Below are 12,328 nucleotides of genomic sequence, written 5' to 3' on the forward strand. Positions count from 1 at the left end.
CAGCGATAGCGCTGGAGTGCCTTGAGCCGGGCTTTGAAGTGGGACACCCCGGTGGTCTGCTTGACTCCATTAGTCAGGCTGGGCTGAGCTGTATAGTTTGATCGGCCGTCCGAGGAAATGTTCTCGCCTCGCCTCTCTTTCCTCCTTTCATCCACCTGGCCATGATTTCTTTTTTTAATTATCTTTTTTTTTTTTTTTTTTTTAACCCTGCATCACTCACCAGATTCTCCTCCTCCTCCTCGCCGCCACTTCACTCTCTCCCCTCTGCATTCCTGCCCTCGCCTCTGTTGCCTTCACTGTGATGAAGAGATAGCAACAGCTCCAGAATTAGCATGCAGTGCAAACTCAGATGCCGTAACAGATGAGAAGAGGCGACCAAACTCCACCGTGTGCGTCCTCTCCCACCTCCGGCGGGTGGTGGAGCGACATCTGACGGAAAATATTTAACCATCCTGCTGATTATGCCGATGAACTAACTCCCATGTATTTCCACAGCTGCAGTGGATGGAAATGCACACAAATGTGTTTTTATACTTTTTCTGAATTTCCATTTTTTTTTTCCTTCTTGAACTCCAGTGGAGAAGACTTCAATATTTATGTACTGAAACTCTGTAGATCTCCAAAAAAAAAGCACAGTATATTTAACCCGCTGTTGTCAGTCTCCCTCAAAACCCTTTGTTTTACTCTATTTGTTATCCTCAGTAACCGAGGAGAGGCATCAGTGAAATCAGTACCCATTGTGACATCACAAAAGGCTGATTTCCTGAACTTGTGTATTGATTGGCACACACTCGCTGGAAGTGGATTCAGAAGGATGGACTATAAGGTCCCTCCCTTACACACTAGAAAAGACAATGCCATTGAACACAGTGGTAAAGTCAGTTTTGCACTTGGACTGGTGGTGCTGCTGCCCTCAGGAGTTAATTACATTTTTTGCTTGAATCAGTATTAATTTTTTGGTATTCTTTTTGAACGCACCGCTGCAATCACTGTCCGTTTCTGCTGCTGTAGGCGCTTTTTTTTTTTTTTTTTTTTTTTTTTTGCCTTTCTGGGCTCCTCGCCACTCTATACTTGTAACCTTCATATCTCAGAAACGCTCCATGGGATATTAAAAAAAAAAAAAAAAAAAAAAAAAGTTGGCACAAATGTCCACTTGTTTCTAAGAATAAACTGATGAGAATGCTCAGATGAAAACCTCGGGGTCTCTGGGACCCACCGAGACTTTTCCTTATCACGCTCGGTGGGCTGCTGTTTCGTGCTCCAACTTAAAAGTGAGTGTAGTTCAGCAAAAGCTCTCTTGAGTTTGTTGATGTTTAACTTGGCTTCACGTTGAATGCCACTGCAGCATGTGGTGGAAGATGCCCGGTGGGTAGAGGGATATAGCTGCATGCCTGCAAGTCAGTTTTCCCCCTGTGATCAAATCTCCTCTCCTGATATTCCCCCGTCTTATTTTCCTGTGCTCGTAATTGTCCAAGGAGTTCAGTCCTCCCAAAGATGTATCACTGTACCATCTCCTGTATGATGATGCAAACATGTGCACGTGTCTCTACAGGGCTATGAAGACTGGCTACGGCACAAAGCTGACAACGAGGTTAATAAGTATCCGGTGACGGTGCTGGAGGGTGGCCAGAGCATACGGAAGGAGAGCGAGAAGATTAAGGTAATACGGAGGGCGGCCGGACCAGACTGTGTTTAAAAGACACCCGCAGCGAAGGAAATGTATGAGTGTGAACTGCTCAGTTTATTAAACATGGGTGTGATGTGGCCATGGTGTTGGATTCAGGTTGTTCCTGTTGTGCGTGCATATCTGGGAGCTGTAGGTCACCTTAAAAAAAAGTTTCCATTAAGATTGAATGAAGAAAGAGAGAAGAAAATGAAGTTAATGTCATGATCCTGAAAACTGAGTGCTTGAAAAATAATCCCAAGAGCGATACGTCGGCCAATTTTTAGCAGTTTGTTAAAGCAAACTTTATGTTGTGCCTGGGCAGCAGAAGGAAGCACACTGACGAGCAGCGTCATTTGGTTGGGTTCCTCCGAGCAGGTTGGAGATGTGGTGGAGTTGGAGGAAGACGAGACCTTTCCCTGTGATTTGATCCTCCTCCAGTCGTGTCGAGAGGACGCCACGTGCTTCGTCACCACAGCTAGTCTGGATGGAGAGTCCAACCATAAAGTAAGAGCAACACTTCCGCAGCCCGGTGCCCTGTTTGGAATGCAAAACAAAATATTTATACAATTGTCAAAATTTGTTCAGTCTTAAGTTTCAAATAACCGTCTATTTCTACTAACACGTAAAGCTGGCCTGAAGCTGGCTGGACTTTGGCATCAAAAAGTTCTACATAGATAGAATAGATTTGTTCAGGTTAATTTCTGATGTTATGTTTGATTTCAAAATAAATGCCTGACGAGCTCCCGATTTTCTTTTTTTGTTTCCTATCCATTCATTTGGGTTATTTTCTAAAGAGAGTGGAGTAGCATTTACTGCTTGGCTTTGTGATTCAGACTTTGTATCTGTATCTTGTATCCTACCATTTTCCTGTTGGCAGTCTGTCTGTGTGTGAGCATGAGTGAGAGCGACAGGGAGAATAGGGCTAAAATTATCAGTTGACCTAAGCCAGCCGATGATCTCGCCGTCTCTCTGCCTCTTCCCCTGTTGCAGACACACTACGCCGTTTCAGACGTGGAGAAAGATCTGGAAAGTTTCAGCGGCACCATCGAGTGCGAACAGCCGCAGCCTGACCTTTACAAGTAGGCACTCATCATGTGGCCCACACAAGTTTACACTATACGCAGGTTTTTCTTATGTCTTGGTGGAGAGAGGATTCATTCCAGTGCACGTTTAGAAAAATAATGCAATTAGGTGAAGATATGAGATACATGTGTTTGGTAGAATGCATCATAGTTTTTCCAGTCTGTTTGAAGATTGTAGCTCATTATTCACAGGCAGAATCTCGGCTCCGTCTTTCGCTCCCTTATGGGCCCAAAGGTCAGGACTAATGCCATTAAGCCGCAACGCAATGTGCCTCCAGGACCTTGGCTAAACAAGATTTACGCTGAAACTTGTGTAATTATGTGTCAATAAATCTAACGTGTCGCTGCTCGCTAGCAAACAACTGGACTCTTGCTGCCTTCAAGACCTAAACAAACAGCCTGATTTCTAAGTGCACTGTTTCACTTTCTTTCAGGTTCGTCGGACGCATTCACATAGACAAAAAAGAGCAGGAACCAGTCGTGAGGTGAGAGACACTCGCGCACAACAGTCACTGCCCTGTCTCCTTTAAAAGCGAGCTCCACATACAAAAGCACAAAACACTCATTCCTCTCCCCTCCGTCTCAAGGAACCGCTCTTTAATCCATCGATCGTTCGCGGCAGACAAGCATTAAAAATAAATCTGGCTGGCAGAAGTTCAGCCGCTCCTCCTAAAAGCACTCCCACTTGGCATTTGTCGCCGACTGCTTTGCGACAGCCACACAAAAACAAAACAACGGCGTCCCTCTCAAGAACGTTTGGAGCCGGTTGCGGGCTGAGACGGCCACCAGGCCGCGTATTGTCTCTGCCGGCCGTCCCTTGGAGCGGATGCCGGAGCGCCTGCCGGGCGCCCGTGCGGAGAGCGTGGGAGTGTGTTGATTGCTCAGCTTCTGTGTTGTGACTTTGCTGTTTGGTTTCCTGATGTGACGCTGCAGGTCCTTGGGCCCAGAGAACCTTCTGCTGAAAGGGGCGACTTTAAAGAACACTCAGAAAATCTGTGGTAAGTCAAAAATGAAGCGAAAGCCTTGCTGTATGTATATTCTTATATATATGCAGTTTTAAGGGCAGGAAAACCAAATTATTGTTTTTAACTTATTGTACTGCGAGTATACACTCTAATTAATGTATTCATGAGCAGTATGTTAAGTGTTTACCAATGTAAAATTCATAAATGAAGCCAAATTTTACACACTGGTCCTTTAAAACACTTCATCTGGTCTGTTCTTGTTTTGAAGGTGTCGCCATTTACACTGGGATGGAAACCAAGATGGCTCTCAACTACCAGGGCAAGTCTCAGAAACGTTCCGCCGTGGAGAAGTGAGTCCAAACCAAATGCTGCAAATGAAATGAGGCGTCTCGCACACGTTTTCCCTCATTTATTTATTTATTTATTTCCATCTCCATCTTCTTCAGGTCCATCAATGCCTTCCTCCTCGTTTACCTGTGCATCCTGGTGAGCAAGGCCCTGGTGTGCACCACTCTCAAGTACGTGTGGCAGAGCAAGCCCGGCCAGGACGAGCCCTGGTACAATGAGAAGACGCAGAGAGAGAAGGACTCCAACTTGGCGAGTAGACATTCAAGTGTTGAGGTTTTAATTAATGGCGGCCGCTGCCAGAGACGCCGCGCACCCTCGTCGCGCACCGCACACCCCTCGGGGAAGCAGATACTGCAACGCACCAAAGCGGAAAGAAATTTAAGAATTCAAAAGAAATGATTTCATTTTCACTTTGCATTAGTCTGCTGGTAGCAGCGTAGCTTCATTTCAGCGGGCGCTCGCCACCTGTATTGTTGGAATGACGTTTGGATCATTCGATATTTTGAGGTGGACTTTGCACCACTACTGCCCAAAGTGATTTTTTAAAACAAAGGTAGACTATAGTGACTATCATTAACAAGGACATGATTAACGTCATCAATCTACTGCCCAAGTTGTTGGAATTTTTCCGTGTGTACGTGTAACAGTTGGATGAATGCATCTGAGCAGGGATGAGGGATTGGTTGGGTAGCAGGTCCTCATGTCTTTCATCAGCAGCAGCAGCAGTAACAGTAACAATCATTGTGTGCAGAAATTGTTTGTATTATCTGCAAAGATTGTTTTATTGTGGCAGTTTTTCGTGTCGCTACCGCACCAGGAAGACCTTTGCGAACAACGGAGGGAGCGGTTTCAGTTCGCCTGAGGTCGCATTTAGACGAGAGCGGCTATAAACAGAAGAGGTTTATCCTCTGTGCCCTCGTGTTTACGTGAACTACTGAAAACACTGCGCCATGCACGCCGACTATCTGTCAGCATTGTGTTGAGTAGCGGACAGGGGAGTGGGACCAGACCCCGTGCACCTGCACGTAACGACATTCCTCCCATTCCTCCCATAGAACCAAGCTGAGACAGGCACGCACGGCCGTGCAAGCTTCACTGATCACAGTAGTGCTGCAACACAATCTGCATTTCTGGGCGTCAGAGATGCAGAGAGGGTGCATACCCTTGTGTTGCCATTCTATCATCTCAGTCTCCCCTGTGGTCTGGCAACAAAAAGACATTTTCAGCTAGAGAACTGCTACTTACTTTCTTACTTTACTTTTTTTCTTCCAAAATCGCGGTAGATCAGAAATTTGTGAAATGTTTCTCAGACCAGCAGGTTGGCTCAGGTTTACCATTGGCCTGCTGCTGGGTGATTTTCTGAATAAATATTTGCATACAGTTGGAAAGGCTCCAAGATAAAGTGGCCGCTGAGTGCTTGTTATAGGGCATGTTATTTCCTGCAAGGTTCTAGTAAAGTTAATTCAATTTCTTCTGATCACGATGTTAGAAATATCCTGTCAGCTTTATTTTAAACATGTGCCTGTTCTTTCATTCCCCTCCAGTACCTCAAGATGTTCACCGACTTCCTGTCCTTCATGGTCCTCTTCAACTTCATCATCCCCGTGTCCATGTATGTGACGGTGGAGATGCAGAAGTTTCTGGGTTCTTTTTTCATCGCCTGGGACAAGGACTTCTTTGACCCCGAGATCAACGAGGGCGCGCTGGTCAACACCTCGGATCTCAACGAGGAGCTGGGCCAGGTCAGACTGCTAGCTCAGTGTTTTCCTGCGTCGGGACTGTTTTCAACCGAGACGCTGCGGCAGGGAGGGACGAGCTGAGGAAGAGCGGCTCTCTAAAGATTTCAACTCTTCCTCCCAGCAGTCCTGCCCTCACCTTGCTTTTTTTTTTTTTAATGACACTTCTAGCTCAGCGGTGCCAGCATAGATCAGTCACACTCTGCTGTTCTCTTGATTACTTTAATTGAAGGTGATGCTTCATTAAGCTGATGAATGTGCTGCTGCTTTTATTGGAGTAATTGCCTAATCCTCTTGTTGGGACCAGCTAAGTGGGCAATTGATTATTATTTCTTTAACGTCTTTTTATTAATGGGGTTTAGCTCACGGCACCCGTCACCTTTCCATGTCGCGCCGCCTGCAGGTGGAGTACGTCTTCACGGACAAGACGGGCACCCTCACGCAGAACAACATGGAGTTCATCGAGTGCTGCATCGACGGCTTCCAGTACAATTACCGCGACGCCAACTCCGAGTTGGACGGCTTCTGCGTCACAGATGGGCCGGTGAACAAACTGCAGCAGAAAGCTGGCAGGGTGAGTGTTGTGGCACTTCCTCCATCTGTCGCACGGGTCGCAGTATATGGACGTTACACGGCCGGCCGCATAGGAAGCGCCTCCGTACGTGACCCACACGCCGTCCCGTCTCCGGGACGTGTCAACACAAGCGCTCGGCCTGCAGGAGGGGGGTGGGGACAACCGCTGCTGCTGCTGCGCTGTTGACACGGACACCTGATAACACTTTGCAGGCCATTCACACTCACACAGGCACGCGCCGATAAGACTTTATTAAGACAAATGGTAGTAAATCTATCTAATCTCACGGCTACCTGTAATAACTTTGTTAATGTGTCCGTTCATGGATTATTAATTAGTAGCTACTAATCAAAAAGTCCTTCTGCGTTTGTTTCTTGCGAATTCAATGCGCTCACGTCTCGTGACCCGACTGCAATCTGCTTCACAGTGGTCGTGAACCAACGAGTGACTGCGTCTCTGAGCCTCTGAGTCGGTTGACCTGCCTCAACGGCGTCACTGCACCGTGAGCCGCGGCACTCACGCCAAATTCCTTACCTCGCTACACTAAACACATGTCGCGTGCCTCGCTTTTACGTCAGTTGGCTGAGTGCTCGTTGACTTGTGGTCAGCGAGAAAGTCAGGACCCGCAGGCGTCATCGCTGCGATTGCACCTTTCAGCCTCCAACGCTGAGCAGTTTCACTTGCGTCTGCGTAAGAATTCAAGGTAAAGTTGCTGTTCCTTCAACCACAGTGCCAGTCGGTGAACCCTCAGTTCTAAAAGGCAGGCAAAAAAAAGAAGCATTTTTGTGGTAGGCTGTAAACAGAGGGCTAAATATGCTGTTTTCTTGCATAATTGGGCACCTTTAAATTAATTCAGCCTCGTTAATTATTCATCAGGAGAAAGAGGAGCTGTTCCTGCGCGCCCTGTGTCTCTGCCACACCGTCCAGGTGAAGGAGCCCTCGGATCAGGTCCAGGGCCACCAGGACGGGCTGGCCGACCAGGTGGACGGCCTGCGGCCGGATGGCGACGTGGCATCTGCGCCGCAGGAGACCAGGGTCTTCATCGCCTCCTCACCTGATGAGGTGGCTCTGGTCAAGGGTGCCATGAGGTGAGAAACGAGCTGCTGCGACTTGTAGCTGTTATGTAAAACAAGGCACGAGGTGTGAATATTAATAACGTCACGGACTCGAGTCATTACTGCCGACACACGTTCGAGAGCTCGATTGTGAGGATTTGTCTCCACCTGCAGGTACGGCTTCACGTTTCTGGGCCTTGAAAGTAAAACCATGAAGATTCTGAACAGGAACAAAGATGTTGAAAAGTAAGTCAGTTATATATTTATTTTATGGCCTCTTTCTATTGCACTGATGCTAATTTGTGTGCATGGGACATTTCCATTCATGTTGAACTTTTGAATTCACAACCTCTGATTCTTGGACTTTCGTGTTAATTTGTCTTGTGACATTGCTGTCACTGACCTATCTGTCATCGCATCTTCAAGGTACGAACTGCTCCACGTGCTGAACTTTGACCCAGTGAGAAGGCGAATGAGTGTAATAGTCAGGTCCTCATCAGGTGAGCGCCAAATGACTGTCGGCTTTATTGCAGCCCCACGCAATTTTATGGTCGACCTTTGGCACTCACCCCATCCGCGTGTTTGTTGTGCCTCCCCAGGCGACACGCTGCTCTTCTGCAAAGGCGCCGACTCCTCCATTTTCCCCCGTGTCAAGCCGGAGGAGGTGGAGAGGATACGCACGCACGTGGAGCGCAATGCAACAGTGGGTCACATTTGCAGCTAGCCTCTGCACCACCAGTGCTTTTGAATTCAAGGCATTCCTGTATGAATCCAAGCCCAGGAATTTATTTTAATTTATGAACAGAAAGCACTTCATTTGAACACACTTTGTGCGGGTAGCCCTGGCTGGAATCTTTTTTTTCTCCTATGGACTTGCCCAGTTCCAGCTCTGTGAGCACACACTGCTGGAATGGCTTAAATCATTTCTTCTTGGCATTTACCTCCGCTTTGAACTGTGTGATGAGGCCACCGTGAGGTCACAAAACTTTTTCTTCTTGGCCGAAACCCAAGAGTGGCTGCCATAATTATAGCCGAGTTGCACAAAAATGCCGTGAAGGTTGAAATGACAAACTTGTGGCATTTGTTCAAAAATGGCTTTGATGCTACAACAACAACAACAATAATAACAGGAAAAAGAGGGTCGTTTGTGCGACGGACTGGATATGATTACAATTTTTGGCATCAAAAGTGCAGCATACCAATGAGTAACAATTTGATTGAAAGAACACAATGTCCCATTAGGCAAACTCCGTCACTGACATGATGCAATGGAGGTTTGCGCAAAAGGAAAAGCTTTGCACATTTGTGCCTTTTTAAAGGGGAAGTGTATTTATTTCCAATGAAAGAAGATTAGGGCCTCGAGAAGAGAGAAAAATATTACAGGAAGGAGAATTTTATTTAAGTTTTCATTTCGAGTTTTAAGTTGAAATTTCGTGAAAAGTCGATGTAAAAAAGACAAAATTTCGTCAATAGTGTTGATGTAAAAAAAAAAAGATGAAATTTAGTGAATAAAGTAAAAATTTTACATTGAAAAAAAAGTGCCAACCTAACAAACGCACACAAAAACGTTTTCACTGCACACATGCTTTCATCTGACGGGTCCCAAACATATATCGTGTCCCTTCTTTTTTTAAAAGCTTCAGGAGCATTCAATGCTGAGAATGCATGTCGGTGACAATGTTCACGACTAACATGTAATTGATACAAAATGTTGTCCTGCAGCAGAAAGACGGTGCACAGACCATAATGCCATGTTCTTTGACGGTGTGTGTCCAGGAGGGCTACCGTACACTGTGCGTGGCCTACAAGAAGCTCAGCGAGGACGAGTACATGCAGGCAGAGGCTGGACTGAGAGAAGCTCGACTGGCTCTGCAGGACAGAGAGGAGCAACTTATGGCTGTTTACAACCAGGTGGAGACGGGGATGAGTCTCATTGGAGCCACTGCGGTAGAAGACCGGTGGGTGATGGTCGCACAATGAAACTGCCGCTCTGGTTTTTGTCCCTTCAACTCTTATTTTCCAATATCACTTGCCAGAATTGCATTTGCCGAAACCTTTAAATTCAAGGGAGTTTCAGATAACATGGAATACTGACCACTCCTTCAAAACATCCTGTCATAGATAATTTTTTTTACTGACAAAACAAAGGACCTTCACTTTCATCTCTATTTTTGTTCTTTTGCTGCAAATATGTGTTTTGTCTCTCAGGAATGTTTGGCCACTCCTTGTTTTGTGAGATCTCAGAATTTCCTGCTGCTGTTCTCTCCGTTCAGAACTTTTCTTTTTATGTTTGTCTGTTTGGTTCCCCTCTGGTTCCTGGTAACTTTGTGGTCAAGTTTACTCATTTAGTTCAGCTTATTTTATTTTTATCACAACTTCCCCGACTTTGACTAAAACACTGTGACTTTGTGACAAATTGTTTCCAGATGTGAGAGATGCAACACCCAAGTTCTTTATTTGTCTTTAAAAAAAAAAAAAATAAATAAAAAATCTGTCATCAAAATAGGCACGAGTAACTTCTAATGTAATCAAATACTGCCCCCTTGTGGTTGGCGTTGTGTTCTCCGTTGTCTGAAGGACCTACATTTAAAATAAAATAGAAATAAATGTTAAAAAAGTTGAAAATATGTATTCTAAAAAATAGTATTCCTGTAAATGGCATGGATCAGAAACATACTAAAATCATTGTGTGTTTTTTTTTTAATTAGATATCTCGTATAGTAAAGGCATGATGTTTTTCTTTTGAAGTTGTTTCTGTTCTGGATATAAATCTTTATGTCAATTTCATCACTTTTGACAAGTTTAAGTTTATTCCAGTAGTCCAGCAGTTGTGCATTGTTTTTGTTATTACACTCTCCCTCCCTTTCATTACAATGTGCTACAAATTTGAAGTTTTCGAACGCAAACTTTCCAGCTTCTATTGAAATACTTTATTTTCTTCCAAGTTGCTCCTTTGATCTGTAAAAACTAGTTTAATAATCTCCCCTTGTTCTTTGTCCCTCCCACACAGGCTCCAGGAGCAGGCAGCAGAAACCATGGAGGCCTTACAGGGGGCGGGCATTAAGGTCTGGGTTCTAACGGGCGACAAGATGGAGACGGCCAAGTCCACATGTTACGCCTGCAGGTTGTTCCAGAGGAACACGGAGCTGCTGGAGCTGACGGTACGGACGCTGGAAAACGGAGAGATGAGGCGCGAGGAGCGACTGTGTGAACTCCTGCAGGAATACCACAAGAAGGCCGTGCAGGATGCGCCGTCATTCCGAGCGGGGGTCAGCAGGTCAGGACGTTGGCTTGCATTGGTCTCCACTGTGTGAGATGCTGAACTGCTGTGGGTCCTTAGTTTTCGTTTTATCAAATCTTTATTTTTCCTTTTTGCCGCTGTGTTTTTAAGAAGCTGGTCGTCGGCTGGCAAGGACTACGGCTTCATCATAGACGGGGCCACGCTGTCGATGGTGCTCAACACCAGCCACTATAAGAGCCTCTTCCTGCAGACCTGCCAAAACTGCACAGCTGTGCTGTGCTGCCGGATGGCTCCTCTTCAGAAAGCGCAGGTCCAAGCAATGCGGTGGACAGTTAGTCAAAAAGAATGACTTTGTTGTTTTATTATTATTCAATGTGTGTGCTTTCCTCCTGCGTCTCAGATAGTGAAGATGGTGAAGAACTCTAAAGGTAGCCCCATCACCCTTTCCATTGGAGATGGTGCCAATGATGTCAGCATGATTCTAGAAGCTCACGTCGGCATTGGTAGGAAGCCGAACGAGAGAGAGTGTGGATTTGCTCTTGAATGGCCGAAGAGGAAACTTTATTTTTGTTTTTCGCTCGTCAGGTATCAAGGGTAAAGAAGGCCGGCAGGCTGTGAGGAACAGCGATTACGCCATCCCTAAACTAAAGCACCTCAAGAAGCTCCTCTTGGCTCATGGACATCTCTATTATGTCCGCATTGCACACTTGGTGCAATATTTCTTTTACAAGGTTTGATCCTGTCTCACTGGTTTCCCTTCTTTCAACTTGTTTGGTTTCCAGTGTTGCCTTTTTTGAGAAACAATGATATAATAAATGCTTTCTAGTGAGGATGTGACAGATTTGAATACACTTCTACCAGTCTGACCCTGTTCTCTGGCTTTCCAAACAGAACCTTTGCTTCATCTTACCTCAGTTTTTGTACCAGTTCTTCTGTGGCTATTCCCAGCAGGTGAGTGCGTCCCCACGGAACCCTAGTTTGTTTGTTTGTTTGTTTGTTTGTTTGTTCGGAGACGTTGTGAACAGAAAGGAGGCGGGCTTCTTCCCTCCGATTGCCCCTCCCTCCCCGTACTGCCCCACAGTGTCTTGAGTGTGATGAGGCGTGTCAAGCTCTTCTTATCATGTCATTTGATTGTAGCAGCGTCATGGTGGTGCGTGTGTGTATGTGTGTGTGAACAGTCACTTCCTCTGGCTTCAGCATTCACATTTGGCTATGATAAAATTGAGTATTAAGAATAAGTATAAGTATAAGTAAGTATAAATACATGCATTTGTTGAAAGTATACATTATTTAAAAAACATATTTCATAAAATAAAACGAAAATGAAAGAAAATATGTATTTCCTCATCATCTCATCATCTCCTTAGGCTTAGGCTTACCTGCGGTGTGCCTGCAAGATGGTTGTGTTTGAGTGCTTGTATGTAGTGTCCATGATATTAACCCCTAGTTTGCTCCCACCCTGCTCTCCTTATCATCCCTGCACCCCCGCCGCTCCCATCGTTCCCAGCCCCTGTATGACGCGGCCTATCTGACCATGTACAACATCTGCTTCACCTCCATGCCCATCCTGGCTTACAGCCTGTTGGAGCAGCACATCTGCATGGAGGTGCTTCTGGACAACGCCACCCTCTACAGGTACAATGTGGGAATGGCTCCGTGAC

General features: G+C 45.8%; 1 protein-coding gene across 7 annotated transcripts in view; it reads left to right on the plus strand.

Moving 5' to 3' along the window:
• The window catches only part of atp11c (ATPase phospholipid transporting 11C (ATP11C blood group)), a 42,875-nt gene that overhangs the window by 25,087 nt on the left and 5,460 nt on the right, over window positions 1–12,328 (plus strand). For 6 of the 7 annotated variants that reach the window (XM_076046727.1, XM_076046728.1, XM_076046733.1 and 3 more), the window contains exons 5-24: window positions 1,553–1,660; window positions 2,042–2,170; window positions 2,657–2,745; window positions 3,183–3,233; window positions 3,682–3,746; window positions 3,982–4,063; window positions 4,160–4,310; window positions 5,606–5,803; window positions 6,201–6,371; window positions 7,248–7,459; window positions 7,601–7,672; window positions 7,853–7,926; window positions 8,026–8,129; window positions 9,203–9,384; window positions 10,437–10,703; window positions 10,818–10,977; window positions 11,068–11,170; window positions 11,253–11,398; window positions 11,559–11,618; window positions 12,175–12,302. In XM_076046727.1, the coding sequence (XP_075902842.1) occupies window positions 1,553–1,660; window positions 2,042–2,170; window positions 2,657–2,745; window positions 3,183–3,233; window positions 3,682–3,746; window positions 3,982–4,063; window positions 4,160–4,310; window positions 5,606–5,803; window positions 6,201–6,371; window positions 7,248–7,459; window positions 7,601–7,672; window positions 7,853–7,926; window positions 8,026–8,129; window positions 9,203–9,384; window positions 10,437–10,703; window positions 10,818–10,977; window positions 11,068–11,170; window positions 11,253–11,398; window positions 11,559–11,618; window positions 12,175–12,302 (2,552 nt within the window). The remainder of the gene's footprint in view (window positions 1–1,552; window positions 1,661–2,041; window positions 2,171–2,656; window positions 2,746–3,182; window positions 3,234–3,681; window positions 3,747–3,981; window positions 4,064–4,159; window positions 4,311–5,605; window positions 5,804–6,200; window positions 6,372–7,247; window positions 7,460–7,600; window positions 7,673–7,852; window positions 7,927–8,025; window positions 8,130–9,202; window positions 9,385–10,436; window positions 10,704–10,817; window positions 10,978–11,067; window positions 11,171–11,252; window positions 11,399–11,558; window positions 11,619–12,174; window positions 12,303–12,328) is intronic. The other variant, XM_076046730.1, reaches the window with a different exon arrangement.

Source organism: Nelusetta ayraudi, unplaced genomic scaffold (genome assembly GCF_046127955.1).
Source record: "Nelusetta ayraudi isolate G7.1 ecotype Tasmania unplaced genomic scaffold, CSIRO-AGI_Nayr_v1 ptg000090l, whole genome shotgun sequence".
Taxonomy (NCBI): domain Eukaryota; kingdom Metazoa; phylum Chordata; class Actinopteri; order Tetraodontiformes; family Monacanthidae; genus Nelusetta; species Nelusetta ayraudi.